The 23,214-nt window shown below is 40.6% G+C and overlaps 1 protein-coding gene across 1 annotated transcript; it reads left to right on the top strand.

Annotated features, from left to right (window-relative positions):
- The first annotated feature begins 1,217 nt into the window (after nucleotides 1-1,217).
- On the top strand, nucleotides 1,218-21,968 carry LOC108442714 (actin-related protein 2/3 complex subunit 2-A-like). The gene is made up of 10 exons (XM_017722886.2): nucleotides 1,218-1,451; nucleotides 4,900-4,934; nucleotides 6,721-6,833; nucleotides 9,210-9,255; nucleotides 10,076-10,262; nucleotides 12,648-12,741; nucleotides 13,876-14,002; nucleotides 16,083-16,183; nucleotides 17,774-17,874; nucleotides 21,578-21,968. The coding sequence occupies exons 1-10, from the start codon at nucleotides 1,378-1,380 to the stop codon at nucleotides 21,597-21,599; spliced, it is 900 nt and encodes a 299-aa protein (XP_017578375.1). The 5' UTR covers nucleotides 1,218-1,377; the 3' UTR covers nucleotides 21,600-21,968.
- The last annotated feature ends 1,246 nt before the right edge of the window (nucleotides 21,969-23,214 follow it).

Here is a 23,214-nt window from a genome sequence, read left to right as displayed (position 1 = left end):
CAAATAAATGAGATAGTCTCTCATAATAATGAAGTAATATTTCAAAACAATGATTGCGCATGACAAAGTGATGACTTATTATCCCCAAATAATGACCTTATATCTCAAAGTAATGACATACTTTAAATTATGACTAAGTAACTCAAATAAATGTGATAGTACCTCATAATAATGAGGTAGCATTTCAAAATAATGACCTAATATTACATAATAATGAGGTAGCATTTCAAAATAATGACCTAATATCGCATAATAATGAGGTAGCATTTCAAAATAATTATCTAGTATCTCATAATAATGAGGTAGCTTTTCTAAATAATGACATAGTACCTCATAATAATGAGGTAGCTTTTCTAAATAATGACATAGTACCTCATAATAATGAGGTAGCGTTTCAAAATAATGACATAGTATCTCATAATAATGAGGTAGTATTTCAAAATAATGGCCTAGTACCTCATTATAATGAGGTAGCGTTTCAAAACAATGACCTAGTATCTCATAATAATGAGGTAGCGTTTAAAAGTAATGGCCTAGTATCTCATAATAATGAGGTAGCGTTTCAAAACAATGACCTAGTATCTCATAATAATGAGGTAGCGTTTCAAAGTAATGGCCTAGTACCTCATAATAATGAGGTAGTGTTTCAAATTAATGACCTAGTATCTCATAATAATGAGGTAACCTTTCAAAATAATGGCCTAGTACCTCATAATAATGAGGTAGCGTTTCAAAACAGTGACCTAGTATCTCATAATAATGAGGTAGCGTTTCAAAACAATGACCTAGTATCTCATAATAATGAGGTTGTATCAACAAATAATGATTTTATACCTCAAAGCAATGACATGATACATTACACTATGACTTAGTAATCCAAATAAATGAGATAGTCCGTCGCAATAATGAGGTAATGTTTCAAAATAACGACTTAGTATGTCACAAATAATGACTTATGTCATAATCATGATACAGGATTTCAAAATAATTATGCATTATCTCAAAATAAGGACTTAGCATAGCAAACGAACAGCAATTCACTTACTTAGCGATTAAAATAATAGGTGGTAGATTCCTTTATTTAAATACGTGAATTTAAAGTGGGCTTCGACAGGGTGCTTTGTGTAGAAACCAGTTCTATTTAAACACTTTTGAGCCCCCTTACAGCCCACCAGCTGGGCAGCAGCCTGAACTGCGATCGGTTCGACTCCGGCAGCGCTGTGGGCAGCCCTGAGCTGTGAGGGGGGGCCTAAAGCTCAATGCGGAAGCGCTGACAGCAGACTGGGAGCTGTTTTAGCGTTTAGGAGCCAAAATAAAAGATTTTAAAACCTCGGATTTTAATTTTAAACCGCACTTTAGCGTCTTCTCCCATCCGCCATGATTCTGCTGGAGATAAACAACCGGATCATCGAGGAGACGCTGTCGCTGAAGTTCGAGAGCGCAGCCGGCGGGTGAGCAGACACAAACAGAACCAAACAGAACCGAATAAACCGAATAAAACGCATATTTAGCTCTGAACGCTGCCGTTTAACTGCCTATTAGGGTGTTAGTGCTCTGGTCGTGTTCACAGGAGGGGCTTTTCATTGTTAGTTATGGCTCTGAAGTGCTTTAAACCGTTCGCAAGCTTCTCGTTCGAATCTCCCCGTTCCACCTTAAATGGTGCAGCAGTTACGTTCGGGCGCCTCAGGCTGCATCGTTTACTGCCGCACCATTTAAGGTGGAACGGGAAATTCGAATCAGAAGCCAACTTCTGCCTCACGTTTGAGCTTTATTATGGGGTGTGGCTGTTTGTATGTGTGTCTGCCTGGGTCTATCTGGCCTAATCAGCAGTTTTAAGGTCTTTATGCCCCGAAAACAGCTGAGATAGGCAGCAAGCAAGCTGGTATTTGCTCTACTTCTGCAGCAGGACTGTTTCTGTGTTTTTTCTGGTTTCTGCTTGAGGCTGTGGAGCTGCACACTGTTGCCTTTTCCTTATAAGGTTTGGCTGCACTGCTTTGCTCAGTCTCTTTGGTCCCTCCCTAACATGCAGCCTCGCCTGACTTCCTCTTCCACCCACACTGTGAACCTGTATTAGCTGGCTTTGCTTAAAACAGCCATGCAGGCCTATTGCCTCGAAAAAGGTTGAGTGAAGTTACGTAAAGGCTCGGAATGAAACAACTGCTTATCTGAGTTATAGTTGCTTTATATCTATCAGTGATCCAGATTTCTGTGGTGTGTAAAGTAACTCGGACTGCCCAGTCCTTTGAAATGGTGTCCATATATTTTGGTTTTTCCATCTGAATATGTGACCAAATCGTAAGGCAACGTATTCAGTAACTGCATGAAATAAATGTACATTTTTATTCTGTTTATTTATTTATTTTGTGAAAGTTCCCCTCAAATGAACAGAACTTCTGTTTTATGATCTCCACATATCACAACATGCTTATAATTTACCGCTGAAAGCCAAAAATCTCAGACGCTCTTTGTGTTATTTTCTAAAAGTGATGTTTCCAGAGCAGATCACTGAAGAGACGCCATCTGTTTATAGTTTAGAGCCCAGATTTGGGGAAAAACGGCTCGACTTTCAGTAGAAAAACAAAGTTCAGCTTCTTTTATTATAAGGGTTTAAAATGACATCACCGTCTATTAGACTGGAGAGAAGAGCTACAGCGTCACACGACGCCCAGCTTCTGAATGGAGCTTATGGAGTATGAACGTTATGCTATATTTCCAAAAATGTTTCGCTCGTCTGGCTTCACACGCAAATGAACTTGAGTGACTTTCCATTCTTAATCCATAGGGTTTAATATGATGTCGGCCCACCCTTTGCAGCTATAACAGCTTCAACTCTTCTGGGAAGGCTTTCCACAAGAGTTAGGAGTGTGTTTATGGGAATTTTTGACCGTTCTTCCAGAAGCGCATTTGTGAGGTCAGACACTGATGTTGGATGAGAAGGCCTGGCTCACAGTCTTCACTCTAATTCATCCCAAAGGTGTTCTATGGGGTTGAGGTCAGGACTCTGTGCAGGCCAGTCAAGTTCTTCCACACCAAACTGGCTCATCCACGTCTTTATGGACCTGCTTTGTGCACTGGTGTGCAGTCATGTTGGAACAGGAAGGGGCCGTCCCCAAACTGTTCCCACAAAGTTGGGAGCATGAAATTGTCCAAAATCTCTTGGTGCTGAAGCTTTAAGAGTTCCTTTCACTGGAACTAAGGGGCCGAGCCCAACTCCTGAAAAACAACCCCACACCATGATCCCCCCTCCACCAAACTTTACACTCGGCACAATGTAGTCAGACAAGTACCGTCTCCTGGCAACCGCCAAACCCAGACTCGTCCATCGGATTTCCAGACGGAGAAGCGTGATTGGTCACTCCAGAGAACACGTCTCCACTGCTCTAGAGTCCAGTGGCGGCGCTTTACACCACTGCATTCCACGCTCTGCATTGCGCTTGGTGATGTAAGGCTTGGATGCAGCTGCTCGGCCATGGAAACCCATTCCATGAAGCTCTCTACGCTGTTCTTGAGCTGATCTGAAGGCCACATGAAGTTTGGAGGTCTGTAGTGATTGACTCTGCAGAAAGTCGGTGACCTCTGCGCACTACGCCCCTCAGCATCCGCTGACCGCTCTGTCATTTTACGTGGCCGACCACTTTGTGGCTGAGCTGCTGTCGTTCCCAATCGCTTCCACTTTGTTATAATCCCACTGACAGTTGACTGTGGAATATTTAGTAGTGAGGAAATTTCACGACTGGACTTGCTGCACAGGTGGCGTCCGATCACGGCACCACGCTGGAATTCACTGAGCTCCTGAGAGCGACCCATTCTTTCACTAATGTCTGTAGAAGCAGTCTGCAGGACTAGGGGCTCGGCTTTATACACCTGTGGCCATGGAAGTTACTGGAACACCTGAATTCAGTGATTTGGTGGGTGACTGAAAACTTTTGGAAATATAGTCTAAGTTACTAAGGCAATATACAAGAAATAGTAAGTGTTACTAGATTTGCATAATTAAGTATGCAAAGTAAAACAGAAAAATGAAGTTGGTAGCGTTTTTCTGTTTAATCTTCCTTTAGAAGGCTCTGAGGAAACCAGTCTGGACCACCTGCAGTACCATGGTTCTGTTTAATTACCATCGCTGCCAGGCAGTTTCCAAAAGGGAAACCCAGCTCTGATTGATAGACCTTCACCTTTGTTGCAGCATGTATTTTTGAGAGGATCACTTCTTTTAAAATAATGTCACTTTTCCAGATGTACAGTTTACTATGGGTCATATTTCAGATGATGCTGAACTCCACCACTGAGTTGAATCGTGAAGCTATGGAAGCCCATTACTACCAGGTTGAGAAGAAAATATCGACTGGATATTTTGAAATAATAACCAACGTTTTTTATTTTGACTTAATGTGTCAGTTTTTTTGTGATTTTTGAGCTGTTATATTCTGGGAAATGAGTCATTATTTTCAGGATAGTGGGTCATTATTATGAGTTAAGATATTACAAGGTCAGTAATTTGAGTAAAGAAGTCATTATGTCAGTAGTTAGTCATTATATTGAGGAAAAAGTCAGTATTTTGAGATGAATGAATGAATTTTGACGTTGCTCTTTTTTTGTCCTCTACCTGGTGGGAATTGGTTTCCATAAAAATGACATTAAAGAGTTTATTACTGTTAAAAGAGCAGTAGGAGAATTTAAAATATATGCCATCATACAAGCTGAAGATTTATCAAGTGAATTGTAATTAATTATTAATTTATAGTGTCTGGTAATTGAGTTGAATTGAGATTATGACCGCCTTAGTTAAAATACTGCAGTACAGTAAATCCTTACACCATTATAAGCAGCTATAAAAGAGGGTGTTTGTTTTTGTGTCCAGAGATTCTTTCATCTCATGAAAAACCTCTCTTTTGTGTTCAGGAACAAGCCGGAAGCAGTAGAAGTTACATTTGCTGGTAAGTCTGAGTGCTGTACAGACAGTAGGTGGCACAGTGCTGCATCCTACGAAGTCCCGTGTTTAAAGACAAGAGGCTTTAAAACCCGCTTTAATCACCTGGTTAGTAAGAGGAGTAACTGTTTCAGACAAAATTTCATATCATTTTTCAGTGTTTGAGATGTAAACAGCGTCGTTCCGAGTGGGTTTGCTGTGAAATGATTGACTCCGGTGTCTTTACAGTGGTGGTGATGGGAACCAGGCGTCGTCATGACTGCAGCACAGATATAGAAACTTTATTTACTATCCAGAACCACCAGTGAACCCACACGAGTCTTCTGAGTGTTTTATATGGAAAATAGTGATATATCTGAAAAATTAAGTTTTCTTTGGGGACTGTTTTGCCATAGAACTTCCTGCATGTACCGTTAATGTGTTTTAGGCCAAAACCTTATTGTGGAATAATCGTAAAACAATAGCCATGTTTACAAGTAGCCTAATAATGCGTTAATAATCAGACTAACGGCTCAATCAGAATATATGTTCATGTGTACACTTCCATCAGAGTAGACTAGTCTGATTGAGGACGTGCTGAATACAATTCTTTTCCGACTGATCGAGGTGGGTAATCCTGTAAATAATCCATTAAATAGAGGAATAATATCCGTGTATCCGCCTGTATCCGATTACATTCCCTATCGGAAAGTTTCAGTCCGTTCTGCATGTGCGTCACGTCACAGTGAGAGTTTATACCGTTCAACACGGCGGAGCAGAAACTGGTCTGCAGAGGAGACGAAGTTCATGCTCTGATCTTTAAAAGACGGCGGCGGGACGGACGTCCAGCTTATGCGTCTCAGAGCACGACGTCTTCCTCTCGGCCTTCTTTAATAAGGACGTGTGAAGGACGTTTTCCTGAGTCTGACATCATTTTAAAGCAGTTAAAAACACAATCACTGCTCACTGCTGCTCATCTCACTCTGACTGGACCCACGTGATGCTCGCTGTCATGGTAACGTCTGCACTACTGCACACGCGCATAATTTTGGGTCTGATTACTTGTAGTGAACATGAAAACAGATCTTCGTCAGGTTGTTGAGCAGAGTGAGCATAAACACCTCAGTATTAATCTGTAATCAGAATATATTTAATCGGATTGGCAAAAATCTTTGCATGTAAACACAGACAGTGTCTCGGTTGTTGAAATAATCTCGAGTAGACTTGCTTACAGTCGTATGCAAAAGCTTGGGTGTGACAAAATTCAGGGTTAAAGATAAAGATGACTCTTATTTTTTTTTAGCTGCTCTTAAAGGATGGTTCTTCAAGGGTTCTTTAGTGAAGAAAATGGTTCTTTATAGAACCGTGAATGCTTAAACGTAAGGAAGCGTGATCAAATGGCTCTTTGCATCATGAAAGGGTTCCTCAGATGCATGGAGAGTGTGCTATAGGTGGTTCTATATTAAACCGTTTTGAAAAGGGTTCTGCTATTGTTACAATGCCAGTCTTAAAACAATAGAAGAACCCTAATGAGTGCAATATAGAACCATTTTGCAAAATGGTTCTGTATAGAACCATCTACAGCACATTCCCAGTGAATCTGAAGAACCCTTTCTTGAAGCGAGGCAGAGGTTCTTTGAGTGTTCATGGTTCCACATAGAACTATACGACAAACTGTTCTTTAAGTCAACAGTACATCCTGATTTGTCTGCAGACTCTATGATGTGTGATATTAGTGTAGTTGGTATAAATTGTTCTAAGCCTCTGATTCCTGAGTGTAAATAAGCTGTTCTCTTTCGTTCCTCGTGCTCTAGACTTCGACGGTGTGCTCTACCACATCTCAAATCCCAATGGGGACAAGACGAAGGTGATGATCAGCATCTCCCTCAAGTTCTACAAGGAGCTGCAGGAGCATGGGACCGACGAGGTACGACGAGTTCCCTTCTCGTTTGTTTAGTGGTCAGAGCTTCATGCCAGGAACCGCAACAGAGGCTTAGTTCAGCCTTGGGTCATCAGTCAGGTCAGGCAGTTCACAGCAGCTTAGGCTCAAGTCAAGTCCAGGCTGGACTCTGTAGCCCTAATTACAAGTTAAATAAAAGTCTGTGTAATTATAATTGCGGTTTTATTGAGAGCAGAGGTTTAAAAGTTTGTGCACCTGTCATATTAATAATGAAACATAGTTTCATTCAGTAATAACTTATGAAAAAGGGGAGTTTGTTTTATTTTTATTTTTATATTCAATATTTCAATTGTTTTTTTAAGGGCACAAAAGCATAAACAATGATACTGTGATAAACAAGATATTAAATAATTAATAATGTACAGTAATTATCTAGTTATAGTGATATGAAGTTGTCCACAGCAAATATTAAGCTACGTTCACTTTACAACACCTGGAAATGTAAACGTAACCTTAGTCATTTTGGGTATAAATTTTATTACTTAACTTTTTTTTTTATTATTTAACTTAATTCTGGGTGTTTATTGTATTAGAACTTAATACTAGATATTAATTTATTCAATCACCTCCAGTCAGCCTGCAGCTGTTTTACTTGATTTTAGTTAAGTTTTACTTGATTTTAGTTAACTTTTAATGTGATTTTTTTTTTTTTTTTTTTTTTTTTTTTTTTTCTCCCCGGTTCTTATTTCTTTTAATATTGCAGTGCTGTTGTTTTACATCTATTATAGCTTTATTTCATTAATTATATATTTTTATTTATCCTTATTTTTATCTTATCTATTAAGTTTATTGTTTTAACTTTTAATGTTTTTTTTTTTTTGTGCCATTTGATGTTTTTACTATTTAACTTCTCACCCCCTGTTTTCTATATAGGCTCGGCTATGTTGTAAACGGGGGTCTCCCTCAATGTACTTGTAGTTGAAATGTTAAAAGGTTAACTGATTGAATTTATTAGAACTTCATTTTAGGTGCTAATATGATTTAGAGCTTTCTTATGGATATTAATTTTACTAGGACGTAATTTATAGTGTTTTTCTGCTTCATCAGTCAGTTTAGGATCTAAAGCTCTGCTCTTGATTCTTCACACATCCAACGTTTCGACATATTTTACAGCTTCATAATTTTCCTAAGAATCATTTAGAATCCCCTCCAGATTGTTGTTACTGAGGCAGTGGCGCTGGGCTTTTGAAAGGTAGCTCAGGCTGAGAAATAAACCGAAACTGGAGCTGAACTCGGCCTGACGTGAGGGAGGGTCAGCGGAGGATGAAGTCTTAGCCAGTCAGATCTGTGGTCAGCTCAGTCAGTTGACCTCGCCTGACGACAGTGAGTAAATATGTAAAAGCGCTTCACGCAGCTTTTTTATTTTTATTTTTATTTTTATCATGTTGCTGTCCAACACTGTCTGTTGGTCTGATGATCACAGTCTGATCTCCACGCTGGATGGAGATGCCTTCTGTGGTTTTGAAACAGGAAGTTCCTCTGAAAGAGGAAGTCACACTCTTTAAATACAAACAGGCTGTTGTCGCTAGTCAGCAGTCCTGAATGATGTTTGCGAGTCTCTTCTGCAGTTGGCCAATAATATCAGCTGATATTGATGATGTATTTTTATTGGCTAAAATTTTGCTGAGCAGATGTCGATGGTCTTGTTTGAATCCCTATGACCAAAATAAGTCTTCCTCTGAAAAACCCAATAAGAGTCCGTTTAACCTCTTCAGCTCCTCGAGACCACCGGTGGGTCCAAACTGCACTTGGTCCTGTTCTTCATAACGTTCATATTCCATAAGCTCCATTCAGAAGCTGGGCGTCGTATGAGGCTGTAGCTCTTCTCTCCAGTCAAACAGTCGGATCACAGTTGAATGACTGGAAGCTTCAGTGAGTTGTGACTCTGGAATCGGCCTGAAGGAGGCGCCCTGCTGCTCCCAGATGATGCAAACCACCTTTCTGTGCTTCCACTAACAAAAGGGTCACATGCACAGCGTGTGCAAATCCGGAGGAACCCGCAGTGAAGCGGGAGACTCTGCTTTCAGCCTCAGCCTCACAAATCACCTCCTTTATGGTGCAGATGAGCAGAGTGGACTGTTGTTATGCTCTGAGGTCCACATGCGCGTCTTCTGAAGTGTATTAGCACTTTAAGGACCATTTCTGTAGAATTTGAACATCATCCAGAGCTTATTGAGCTCGGTTTCACTGTCCACCTGATCCATCCGATTACACTGTCCACCACTGTCCATCACCATGACACGGTGATGAAATATTATAGCTGAATGTATCTTATTAGATACGGTGTACAAGTCATTCTGTACAACAGAGATGTTCTGACATTAATGCCGTGTTTGGTTTCAGCTGCTGAAGAGGGTGTACGGAAACTTCCTAGTTCCAGCAGAAGATGGTAAGCTGAGATCCCGTCGTTTGTTTTTGCTTTCTTTATCAGCTCAAAGTATTTCATGAAATGTTTGTTTTTGTTTTTTTTGGTTTGTTTTTTGCGGAATGAAAGCCAAGATCATGGGAAGGTTTTTTCCATCCTTAGATGCTCCTGGGTGTTGGTTTTAAGGGCTCATATTCTTGTATACTTTAAGACAGCAGCCAATCAGAACAGAGCTCTTTTACATGCATCAGTCTTAAAGGTAGACTAAAAGAAAAGGCCTGTTTTAATTATAAGGAATGAAGAGAGTCGGAAAACGGTCTTGTGAAAATGAATTATGAACGTTTTTGGCATAAAAAGCACCCAAATGTTATATGTATGAAATTATGGAGTAAAAGTTCCCGTTAATCTTTAGCGAACTAAAGAAGCAGACTTCAGACGTCAAACCTGACTTTTTCTCTCTTTTTTGGATTTTTAGCCGATTTTTCTCCCCAATTTAGACGTTGTTCCAATTCCACCGCTAGTTAGGACTCCCCCAATCACACGATACTACCAGTGCTAGGAGGGTGAAGGAAAGAAAACGGAGAGAACGGAGTCCGTAGAGAAAACGGACCGGATGTCGGTCCACAACAGCAGTGATAGTCGTGTGTGTATTTCTGCTGATTGGTAGCTTCATTAATGCAACCACAACGATCAATAAAACCACCTACAAATTGATACTTAAATGAATAACTTGATCAGTTTGATCGCTGCGATTCGGCTAACTGAAGCCCTGCTTGGTAGAATTGAACTGGTCCAGTTAAAGGGAACCTGATTCCGAGCCGATTCCTGTCTCTCTTCTATTCAGGCTACAACGTCTCTCTGCTCTTTGACTTGGACTCGCTGCCAGCCAACCGAGAGGAAGCCGTTCACCAGGCTGGCATGCTGAAGAGGAACTGCTTTGCTTCTGTGTTTGAGAAATACTTCAAGTTCCAGGAGGAAGGGCGCGAGGGCGAGCAGAGGGCCGTCGTCCACTACAGAGATGACGAGTCCATGTAAGTGACCTCTGGCGTATTGGTACAGCCTGTAAGATTACTCAGTAACTAGTTATTTTTACAGTGCATATTTCTTTGATTTCTTTCCTTCCGTCTTTCCTGACTCATAGGTCAGCTACTCCCTGCACTTGTGTGTCTCATATGACGTCTCACTTAGCAACAGTGCAGCTCAGTGTTTAGTCTGAAATTTGCTTCCAACGATAGGCCTCAATCTTCGCCTACTCGCCTCAAACTGGGTCAAGGTGTTAAATGGCTCATGTCCCTGGGCTTCAGAACATTCCGTATGGTCCATATGTGAAACCAAACTGGTTTTTTGTGATGTCACAAAAGTGCATTTGCAAACTTCCAAACCGTGGGCCATCGAGGAACCAATCACAATCCAACTGAAAGAGTTTCTGACTGTCAGTGTGGCAGTGAACCTCCAGCAGCTCAGAGTGAACAGTTTGAAGAAAAAGGTCACCAGCATCACCAGATCTCACGCTGTGTCACCTGTTTTTTTTGGTTGGGATACGTTAAGTGTTCTGTTTATGTGCCGCCACTACCAACAACACTGGATGATCTTTAAATGCGATTTCAGAGAGCCGTGAGTGCAGGACGTGCTCGGTCCAGTATGGGGTGAATTTGACTGTGGAGATGTCTGTACAGCTGGAGGAGGTTCAGACTGAGACCTTGTACAATAACATAATAAACTTAATGCTCATTTGAACCATTTAGGGGCAGTCGTGGGCTGGAGGTTAGGGAGCTGGCCCTGTGACCGGAAGGTTGCCGGTTTGATCCCCAGTCCATGACTGAGGTGTCCTTGAGCAAGACACCTAACCCCCCAACTGCTCCCCAGGCGCCGTGGATAGGGCTGCCCACCGCTCCGGGCAAGTGTGCTCACTGCCCCCTAGTGTGTGTATATTCACTAGTGTGTGTATGTGGTGTTTCACTTCGCGGAGGTGGAATTTCCCCGTTTGTGGGATTAAAAAAGTATTACTTAAGTTAAATTTCACTGCAGTGACTTACAAGTGAAATGAATCACTTTGAAATTGGAGTCTTTTTGAATCACCTTGTATATCGCTGTCTTAAACGGACAGTAACGGTAATATCCTAATAGCCTGTTCGGTTTTAAGGGCTAAAATGTTGTTGGAAAATCATCATGTGAAAATGAATTATTCATTTTTGGTACGTGAGCCCAGACAAACAGGATCAACTCGGGGAGGATAATAAGATGCAAGAAAAATGTAGGATATGGACTCCAAGTAATCTCAAATAGACCTGCTTACACTCTTAAAAAAGCTGTTTATTTAAGGGTTCTTTAGAAAAGAGAATGCTTGTGTATAGAACCATATACAGCACATTGTCCATCAATCTAAAGAACCCTTTCATGATGCGGAGGACCGTTTATACATGCAATGGGTTCTTGGAGTGTTCATTGTTCTTGATTGAACCATTTTCGCTACTAAAGAACCCTTGAAAAAGCATCTTTTTAAGCGTGTATGTGGTTCGGTTTTCGGCCAAATTGAAGGATGTTGTTCATGTTTTTGCCGTTTTATTTTTTGTCTATTATTTATTTAATTTACTCGTTTTCTAATTTAGTCTCATAGCTGCGATGTAAAGAAGCACCACCATACGTCTCGACATCAACACTGAAAGCAAAACTGAAAGGGGAAGTCCAGTTACTTTTTGAAATTTCTGCGTAATTCAGTGGTTGAGATGCAAACAGAGTCATGGAGAATGTTTTGATGTAAAGTGGTTCATTGTAGAGAAACTTACAGGCTCTGGCTTCTTTACTGGTGGTGATGGGAACCGAGCTTCGTTTTTTATATGTAAAGTTGATGAAGGTAAAATAGTAAAGCTGCAAAAATAACCATTCTTTGGGGACTTGTTTTGGCCTGCAAGACATTGGGTTTGAAAAATTAATTTTAAGCCAGAATCTTCTCAAAAGTATCAGAAAACGATGCTTTGGGCAGCAGGCAGTGTATATTTATTACCATTTCATGTAAAAACGTCCTGTGAGGGAGCTTTGAGAGGCATTGAGCTCTTCAGACGCCTGGTTCCTGTATCTTAATTACTCTTGATTGAATTATGCAAGTTAGAAAAAATATGTAAATGAATGTAACGTACAGATTTTTTGTAATATTTATTCATTTATTTACGTATTTACTTCGCCAAACTGTTGTTTTAAGAACATGCTTTGATATGAAGCAGGTCCAGGATCAGCTCTCTCACTCTGAGCTCCTTGATTGATGCCGCAGTTAATTTCGTTTGTTATGGTTGAGATTGAAGCGCTGTTATTTGACTCCACGCTGAGTGGGTTCATCTCGGATGAGGCTTAAAGTTTTGCCAGGTTTTCACAACTGTCGTTCCATCACCTCAGCAGTTTCCTGATTTCCGTGGTTTCAGGTACGTGGAGGCGAAGAAGGACCGCGTGACGGTGGTGTTCAGCACGGTCTTTAAGGACGACGATGACGTCATCATAGGGAAAGTGTTCATGCAGGTTCGTCTCTGTGGAGATTATCAGGACTAAACAGAAAACACACACACACACACACACACACACACACACACACACACACACACAGGCTTTTAGTGATGTTTTGCAGATTCTGTTCCAGCATTTCTTCTTCATGTCTCTGCTTGTTGCCCCTTTCAAACGGGCACATGCAGAAGATTTCCAGCGTTTTGAGGTCCTGCTCTTCTAGATTGTGTGATAGCATCAAAATGACAGAGTTAACACAAGCGTTGTCCTCCAGTTGCAGTGAGTCAGATGTTTCTAACAGAGCAGGCATTAGAGCTGATGTGGAAACGTGTGAGCTCGTGGATTTTTTTTAGAGTCTGTCTTTCTTCATTCATTCCTTCCTTCCCTTTTTTGGGGATACACATGTTAATACTTCACTCTCATTGCTACTTGCCTAGTGGTTTTGAAATTGGTACTGATTATTTTATAGTATGTATGCATATAGATGCAGAAAGATTCGTAGTAGTTAATGAATAATTCATAGTATGTACTGAATAATTCATGGTAGCTGCTAAATCATTCCAGAATAATTCACTACTCTGAATATTTCATCGTAGAAACTGAATATTTCACCAGACCGAATAATTTATGGTAGATGCTGAATAATTCAGTGTATTGTATGAGATTCAGCCGTTTCAGGTAAGAGTACTTGACCACTCAGAGCTTGTAAAAGATAATTAGTATCTAGGGTTCAAATATTTAGCCTGTGGGCCTGTGACATGTTAATTGTACCTTGTTATACCTGTTTCTAATGGTTTGAGTTTTCCCAGATGAGGTTGTGTAATGTAATTTGTCAAGGTTTGATTGGCAGGTTAATTCAGAATAAAGTATCTGAGAAATGATCGCTAAATTCCCACACATAGCTCAGTTCGCAGCTTCTTAGTTTGCATTTGCTTTGTCAGACTGTAAAAGCTATACACTGCAGATTCAGACTGGGTTACAACTGCAGATCAATGGGAGCGATCACTTTAATTACAGGGCTACAATGGAGCTAAAGTGCGTGGTGATGATGTTACTGATCTCTCTCTCTGTCTCTGTCTCTCTCTTTGTCTCTGTCTCTCTCTCTCTGTCTCTGCCCCCCCCCCCCCCCCCCCCCCCCCTCGCTCTCTGTAGGAGTTTAAAGAGGGTCGGCGTGCCAGTCATACGGCTCCCCAGGTGCTGTTTAGCCACAGAGAGCCACCTCTGGAGCTGAAGGACACTGACGCTGCAGTCGGAGACAATATCGGCTACATCACCTTCGGTAGCTTCATTTGCATATAAATCTGTCGCAAGCTAAATAGTCCAAGTGCTTTTTCTCCAGATGGCTATTACTTACAATCCACTGGACTTATTCAAATTCATAATCTGTCAATAGTTTTTGAAAATGAAAGCACTAAGGGTGAGGGCGCTCTGTCTCTCTGTCTCTCTCTGTCTCTCTGTCTCTCTCTCTGTCTCTCTCTCGCTCTCTCTGTCTGTCTGTCTCGCTCTCTCTGTCTGTCTGTCTGTCTGTCTCGCTCTCTCTGTCTGTCTGTCTGTCTGTCTCGCTCTCTCTGTCTGTCTGTCTCTCTCGCTCTCTCTCTCTGTCTGTCTCTCTCGCTCTCTCTCTCTCTGTCTCTCTCGCTCTCTCTGTCTCTCTCGCTCTCTCTGTCTCTCTCGCTCTCTCTGTCTCTCTCGCTCTCTCTGTCTCTCTCGCTCTCTCTCGCTCTCTCTCTCTCTGTCTCGCTCTGTCTCTCTCGCTCTGTCTCTCTCGCTCTGTCTCTCTCGCTCTGTCTCTCTCGCTGTCTCTCTCGCTCTGTCTCTCTCTCTCGCTCTGTCTCTCTCTCTCGCTCTCTGTCGCTCTCCCTCTCTGTCGCTCTCGCGCTCTGTCGCTCTCGCGCTCTGTCGCTCTCGCTCTCTAGTGCTCTCTCGCTCTCTCTGTCTCTCTCTAGCTGTCTCTCTCTCTAGCTCTAGCCTTCACCCACCCAACTTGGTAGCATTGTTTGATATGTGGAGACCCAGCACTGACCATGATTAGGACAAAATTGGGTAAATTATGTTTAGCTACTACCCCAACTGTATCAGTTAAGCCTGAACAATTGTGTGGCTATGCTGGTGTGACAGTCTGACAGCTCACAAGTTTTGTATTAGTTTAAATTTCCCCAATTAAAACTTAAGTCATTTAATAATAGCAATGAACCATATAGGCTGTAATGAAATTTGCAGCTCTTGTAGTTTGAAAATTGCACTATTTCATATTGGTGTATTTTCAGCCCTGGTGTCAGCTACTGTCAACTGTCTTTGCCGTGGGGCCACATTTGCTTTTTTATGTTCATTACTGTGTCCATCATTCCTCAGTTCTGTTGAACTGACTGCGATATGCACACTAATGAGAACCTTCACCTGTTGCACATGCTGAGAAAATTGCACCTGTGGCAGGTGCACCACGTGCTGAACATCCAGCTCGTCTCCGAACTGTCCACACACTTTAACGAAAAATGGGCACACCTCAGCGGTCAGTCGTTTTATGACACGAGTCACTGTTGAACTAGTGGGCTCTGTCTGGAGACGGCGTTTATTAACTCTGCAAATATGTACACAGTTTTGTCATCTTCATGCAACGACTTGTATCATTCGAAGCTGCTGCTTACTGTAATGTGTACTTGTTTGGACCAGCATAACCTGCACAGTTTACACAGGCCACATCATTTGCTTCCTTTTAATGGACTTCATTAGATTTCACTGTTTTAAGTTTTTTTTTTATTTGTTTGTTTGTCGCAATATTTTAATCTGATTTCAATCATTTTGTATTGTATGCATTTGTTTTTAGTGTATATGTGTCCTTTTTTTTTAGGTCATCTGTCTTTTTTGCACATAGTGTCACATAGTATAATTTTTGGTCACAATGAGCACTAATAATAATAATAATAATACATAGGTGATATGATCAAAAGTTGATCAAAATGACAGTATGATTAAATCTTTTGATGTTTTTGGTATAGATCACATTATACACACATTTTCAAATAAAACTTTTTTTTAAATTGGATGCTTAACGAAAGCAATTTTTAATAGGTGAGCACTTTCTCATTGTTCTGGGATGTCCCTTCACTTTCTAATCCTAACAATGTTTATTTAAAAGTAAATCTGAAATCTTTATTTTGCCCAAAGTAGTAATTCACTTCTGAAATCCTGCAAGTCCTGAAGGCTTTTTATTGGTCAGTCTTTTGTTCAGATTTATTCATCCACCTTGTACAAGCAGCTGAATGTCACTGTTGCACCATTTAAGGTGGAACGGGAAATTATGCGCTGTGAGCTGTTGTCTAGTTCACTTTAGTTCTGAAGTAAATCTTTATCTTCTGCAGTGCTGTTCCCGCGTCATACGAACGCCAACGCCAGAGACAACACCATCAACCTCATCCACACCTTCAGGGACTACCTGCATTACCACATAAAGTGCTCCAAGGTGAGCTCTCTGCAAACAAAGCCTCTTGTTTTTACAGTCGGTCAACACGCGGTGCTGTCAAAGCTCGAGTCAGTGCAGGGATTGCCTACTTCCCTCCCTACACACTCGGCACTTTGTGTGGGTTTGTGAGTTTAAGGAGGAAAAAATGCAGACTTGTTAATGTGTAATCTCGGTGGTGTTTATGAAGGTGGCGACAGTGTCTGATGTGTGAGCTGTTTCCTTTGTTAGGAGGGCACTTTGTAGAGATAGATGGAACTTCAAACACCGTATTTATCCAAATTAGAACTGTTGGCAGCATCAATTACAGAAAAAGGCGTCTTTTACTTAAAAACAAAAGGTCTGTAATGCTCTATAAAAGTCATATGACCCACATGGTCATTCTGACAGATTGCAGTACACTGCAGGATGCGTAAGTGTCAGCTATGCCTTCTGTTGTTTCATCTAAAAAGTGCTCTGTAATGTTCATATGATTCACACGGTCATCCTGACTGGTTGTAATACGCTACCGGATGACTGTCTGGTGATACAGCTTCTACTGCTTCATTTAAAAAGCTCTATAATGTTCATATGATCCACACAGTCACTCTGACAGACTGTAATACACTACAGGAAGCGTAGGGGGCGATACGGCTTCTACTGCTTCATTTAAAAAGCTCTATAATGTTCATATGATCCACACAGTCGCTCTGACAGACTGTAATACACTACAAGAAGCGTAGGGGGCGATACGGCTTCTACTGTTTCATTTAAAAAGCTCTATAATGTTCATATGATCCACACAGTCGCTCTGACAGACTGTAATACACTACAGGAAGCGTGGGGGCGATACGGCTTCTACTGTTTCATTTAAAAAGCTCTATAACGTTCATATGATCCACACAGTCGCTCTGACAGACTGTAATACACTACAGGAAGCGTAGGGGGCGATACGGCTTTTACTGTTTCATTTAAAAAGCTCTATAATGTTCATATGATCCACACAGTCGCTCTGACAGACTGTAATACACTACAGGAAGCGTAGGGGGCGATACGGCTTCTACTGTTTCATTTAAAAAGCTCTATAATGTTCATATGATCCACACAGTCGCTCTGACAGACTGTAATACACTACAGGAAGCGTAGGGGGCGATACGGCTTCTACTGTTTCATTTAAAAAGCTCTATAATGTTCATATGATCCACACAGTCGCTCTGACAGACTGTAATACACTACAGGAAGCGTAGGGGGCGATACGGCTTCTACTGTTTCATTTAAAAAGCTCTATAATGTTCATATGATCCACACAGTCACTCTGACAGACTGTAATACACTACAGGAAGCGTAGGGGGCGATACGGCTTCTACTGTTTCATTTAAAAAGCTCTATAATGTTCATATGATCCACACAGTCGCTCTGACAGATTGTGTGTGTTTCAGACAGTGGGTGAAAAGAGCTGTACAGTATGAAACAAATCGTTTGTGGAACATGGAAGCTTGTAAATCTACTGTAGTAGATTATAAATAAAATGATGAACCTTTAATGTGAAATCTCACTGATGTTTGCCAGCGCGTTTAGTTTCTGCTGTATTTAATACGTTTTTCCTGCTGTTAGGCCTACATTCACACCCGCATGAGAGCCAAAACCTCCGACTTCCTGAAGGTTCTGAACCGCGCTCGTCCAGACGCCGAAAAGAAAGAGATGAAGACGATCTCGTGAGTATACAAGTGAACACTGCTCATTTCAGCACATTCAAACTGGCAGACAAGAGAAATTGTTTGAAATTGCACAAAAATACATGATGTTTATTAATGTTTTATCTATAAGACTTCATTTAGTTATAAGGCCCTCTTTGGCCAGTGGCCATCATATTCTAATTTACTTGTACTCCTACTTTTATTGTGTGTAGTGTTTCTTATTGAACTTGCTCCAATGATTGGCTTCGACTTCAGGTTCTGCATGTTTTTACTGATTTTGGGGAAACAGGTTTTAGCTATAGTTCTCATTACTTCGTCTCAGTGTGTCACTGAGTATCTTAAGGTCTCTTAAGGTTTTCACCTACTGTGTTTTTAGGTGACTCTGCTGGTATTGGGCAAAAGTTTAGCAGAGAAATGCATTGAAAGCATGTTTTCTTTTTCGAAAATAACCAATCAGTAGGGTTTTCCTGTCTTTTGAGTAACAGAGACTGCCACTTCAGATGAGCCAACACTAAAGCTAACCAGTACAACGTTGAATGCTGATGGATGCCAGGTCTTGTCTTCTACATGAGGCTTTTTCTCCTAAATGGAAGATCTCTTTCTTGACTTGGGTAACATCAGCTAGAGTAGTTAGACTAGTTGGAGAAAAAGTCGTGCTCGCTCAGTCAGGTGCCCAACAGCACAACCTTGGCCATGCGCTCATGTTAAGCTTGTAGTACAAACACAATGTTTATATGTTGTGATTTGCAGCCTTGTTAAAATATGTACCAAACTTGGCGTCATTGAATTGTTAGCCTGTATGTTTCATCTGTGCTCCCACAATGAAACTTGAGTATAAATTCATTTTTTCAGTACTGGCACCTTGAACGGTTAAGCGAATGCTTGGGTGCCTGACTGTAAACACACTATTTGCCATGGTTACATTTTTCTTTTCATACATTTCCCAACATAATCCTGCAGTTTGGTTATTTTGGATAAAAGTAATAGTTTTGCTGGCAAATGGTTCCTCACACCTCTACCCCACTGGACATGCTGATATGACACGTTATACTTGGTGAAATATCCAGTCATGTTTGTTTTTTCACCTTTTTAGTGTTGCTGTTTTGGCTTGTACTTCTTATTCAAAGAGAATCATAAGGAAAGAAATGGAGCTGTGGATGAACCGGCGAGATTTATTCTGGCATTCTTATAAGGTGTTAATTGCATATGGTTGGAATTGATCAGATAACATGTCTGTACTTATGTGGTGTCAAAATAATCACAAGCCCTGTTTACTCAGGATAGGTGATTGCACCATCTATCGTTTCCCAGAATCTGATCTATCGGTGTGAAGACGGCCTGCAGATACTGCTGCAGCTTTGTTGTTTACCCACAAACCTGCTGAGAGCTTTTGAGCCCAGGCCAGCGATAAAGCACTGCCAAAAGCAACACACCCGTACACTTTGAAGCCTGTCTTCTTCTCCCGTCCAGAAACGAGTAGATTTCAGACGGAGAACGTGGACAGAATAAACGTGCATATCACAATCGGAGCTGCTGCACTTCAGCCTCACAGACATGCACACTGAGATTAGCTTAATCTGAACGGTGGGATATGCTTTGCATAAATGCTATCAGCTTTAAAGTGGCCTATGAGGAAGCAGCTTTGCCTTTTTAAGTTTTGTAGGCACAGATTCCTGAGTAGAGGGGAGTTCCCATGGGAGTAGATATCATGTATGTTAATATTTACCCTGTAAAAAGACCAATGTTACAAGCCACAGGCTTTGTCACAGCCCTTGGCAAATAGTAGAGGAGGGGGGCTTACATGAGTGCTTCGAAACACTCAACCGGTCCTTTACCTGTTTGTAAAGACTGTGAGAAGATCTTTGAACATTAACATTGAGTAACAGTTGATTCACTCTAAATGTAGGTATTGTGATATAAACCGAGTCCGTTCTACAGTTTCTCATTAGACTGAATGAATAACCGGCTCTAAATGTAGGTATTGTGATATAAACCGAGTCCGTTCTACAGTTTCTCATTAGACTGAATGAATAACCGACTCTAAATGTAGGTATTGTGATATAAACCGAGTCCGTTCTACAGTTTCTCATTAGACTGAATGAATAACCGACTCTAAATGTAGGTATTGTGATATAAACCGAGTCCGTTCTACAGTTTCTCATTAGACTGAATGAATAACCGGCTCTAAATGTAGGTATTGTGATATAAACCGAGTCCGTTCTACAGTTTCTCATTAGACTGAATGAATAACCGACTCTAAATGTAGGTATTGTGATATAAACCGAGTCCGTTCTACAGTTTCTCATTAGACTGAATGAATAACCGGCTCTAAATGTAGGTATTGTGATATAAACCGAGTCCGTTCTACAGTTTCTCATTAGACTGAATGAATAACCGACTCTAAATGTAGGTATTGTGATATAAACCGAGTCCGTTCTACAGTTTCTCATTAGACTGAATGAATAACCGACTCTAAATGTAGGTATTGTGATATAAACCGAGTCCGTTCTACAGTTTCTCATTAGACTGAATGAATAACCGGCTCTAAATGTAGGTATTGTGATATAAACCGAGTCCGTTCTACAGTTTCTCATTAGACTGAATGAATAACCGACTCTAAATGTAGGTATTGTGATATAAACCGAGTCCGTTCTACAGTTTCTCATTAGACTGAATGAATAACCGGCTCTAAATGTAGGTATTGTGATATAAACCGAGTCCGTTCTACAGTTTCTCATTAGGCTGAATGAATAACCGACTCTAAATGTAGGTATTGTGATATAAACCGAGTCCGTTCTACAGTTTCTCATTAGGCTGAATGAATAACCGGCTCTAAATGTAGGTATTGTGATATAAACCGAGTCCGTTCTACAGTTTCTCATTAGACTGAATGAATAACCGGCTCTAAATGTAGGTATTGTGATATAAACCGAGTCTGTTCTACAGTTTCTCGTTAGGCTGAATGAATAACCGGCTCTAAATGTAGGTATTGTGATATAAACCGAGTCCGTTCTACAGTTTCTCATTAGGCTGAATGAATAACCGACTCTAAATGTCGGTATTGTGATATAAACCGAGTCTGTTCTACAGTTTCTCGTTAGACTGAATGAATAACCGACTCTAAATGTAGGTATTGTGATATAAACCGAGTCTGTTCTACAGTTTCTCATTAGGCTGAATGAATAACCGACTCTAAATGTAGGTATTGTGATATAAACTGATCATGTAGATGTCAACTGTCTAACATTGACACAGAGAGATATTTATTATTTAATGTTTAATGCATAAACAAATTTGACTACATTGCTTATTCAGATCATTTGTACTGTTAAAATTGTAGTGAATTTGAATTTAGGACCCTGTACCTTGTAGCTAACAGGGTTCCTGTAATTCCTTGTAGTCTTAAAATTCCCGAAAGTCTAGAGAGGCTATAAGGTAGCTATAATTTGCTGGATTTTTATAAAAATAGCTTTTAGTGTAATTTTAGATTATAATTTTAGATTTTAGCATCAGGAACTTTGGTTAAAGAATCGCTCAGCAGCCCTAACTTTACACTATAAAATGACTGACTGTGCTTCGTGTTTTATGTTGCATTTAGTCATGCATTGTTTTTTTTTGTCCAAGTGTTTTTTGCCATTTTGAATAGATGTTTACCAATATTATTGACCATATAATGACTGTCCTTCAGATTATGGCACTAACTCTGGCTTTCTCTGTTCAGGGGTAAGACCTTTACCCGCTAAGGTGACGCAGTGACCAAACAGACCTACAGGACCACGTTGAGAGCAGCCATCGCAGCCCAACACCCATATGCTGTGTGGCGCTTCAGTGTCTCCTTCAAAAAAGTCTGCAGACCCACCAGCGGACAACAAGAAATTCCTTTCTTCACGCTTTTAGGATTTAAATCGTTACCTGGAGAAAAAAATAATAGTAATTTTTGATACAATAATGTCTCATCATTTTGGACATTCGGTACCTTTGCCTTCTCTTCGTCGTCTGATGTGTTGTCTGAGTAACGTTTATGCAGTATTACACCTCCATGTCTCTCACCATGTCAGTCACGCCTGTCTGAATCCATGAAATGGATGTGAATAAACTACTCTTGTAGAAAAGAGACGTTCCTTTCTTCAAATCAAAGTGCTGCCTGATAGGGCTGAAAGATCAGATCATAAGAGCTGTAACTTTAATCTCAGCATATATTATTAACAGCATTTTGCTTGTTATAAATGCCTATAAATTGTTGGTTAGGGTAGTGGGTTATGCATCTGCCTTCTACACTGTAGACTGGGGTTCAGTGCCCCGCCTGGGTAAGCACCCTACTCTATACCAATAAGAGTCCTTGGGCAAGACTCCTAACACTCCTACCTTCGCCTCCCTGTTTAAAGTGACCAGATTGTAAGTCACTCTGGATAAGAGTGTCTGCCAAATGCCGTAAATATAAATGAGTTAGATCAAACAAAAGCAACCAAAGATACATGGAGAGGTAAACAGTATAGCAATATTTTTTTGATGAAATTTGTTATTGTGATAAACTTACTGGCAGTCTGGTGTCCTCGGTTCTGCTTACAAGCCTCACTCAGAAAAAAAAGGTATATTCTGGTCTTAATTTACAGAAAATCACATTTTGGTTTAAATATTGGTTTAAAGAATTGTAATTGGATATTTTCCCTAACTCGTTCAGCCCTACAGCCCTAGTGAATAACAATGCTTTTGCAGGTAAAAATCAAACACGGCCCTTCCTCCTCCTGAACTCAAATGTAGTTGATCAAGACGTGCTTCAACAGGAGTCTGAACTTCTTTTAGTTACGTTACGTAACATTGACCTGGGACATCGTCAACGTTATGTGAGAGAAGTTTTGTGTGGTAGCAGGACGGTTGTTGAAAAAAGTCTATAACTCCCTGTTGCCCAAAGAAAAACATCTTGTTTTACTTTTCAAAAATCATTAGACCGCAAAATGTATCCTTTCTATAGTGTAAACATAGCCTTGCATAATTCTTGATGATTGGATCAAAAGAAATGCTCCAAAACTGCTTTGAATGATGCGCCTTTTCATGGACTTACATTAAGGTAAAGGTGGGAAGTTACTATACTATTTTTTCCTTGGACAATGAGCTAATATTTTTCATATCATTTCCCATTAAGTCTTTCGAACCAGTCATGTTACATTGTTGTTACGAGCTAAAACAGAGGGTGACCCTGAATAGAAAACAGTGAGCTGTAACTCGGTGTGCAGCAGCACTTAGTGAAGCAGACAGCCTAACAGCCAGAAAAGGTGTTAATCTGTCAAGAGGCTGTTGGTGAGAAAAGAAAATGGACAAAACTGGACTGATGAGTCTAAATTTCTATTTGGGATGAGA

This window comes from Pygocentrus nattereri, chromosome 6 (assembly GCF_015220715.1).
Source record: "Pygocentrus nattereri isolate fPygNat1 chromosome 6, fPygNat1.pri, whole genome shotgun sequence".
Taxonomy (NCBI): domain Eukaryota; kingdom Metazoa; phylum Chordata; class Actinopteri; order Characiformes; family Serrasalmidae; genus Pygocentrus; species Pygocentrus nattereri.
This window is presented reverse-complemented; position numbering and strand designations above follow the sequence as displayed.

What these genes read in the sequence shown, in the direction of transcription:
- LOC108442714 (XM_017722886.2), top strand. Translation starts at nt 1,378, where the DNA reads ATGATTCTGCTGGAGATAAACAACCGGATCATCGAGGAGACGCTGTCG. An exon ending in TTCGAGAGCGCAGCCGGCGG is followed by an intron (nt 1,452 to 4,899) that starts GTGAGCAGACAC and finishes TTTTGTGTTCAG; the next exon opens with GAACAAGCCGGAAGCAGTAG. An exon ending in CCTAGTTCCAGCAGAAGATG is followed by an intron (nt 9,256 to 10,075) that starts GTAAGCTGAGAT and finishes TCTTCTATTCAG; the next exon opens with GCTACAACGTCTCTCTGCTC.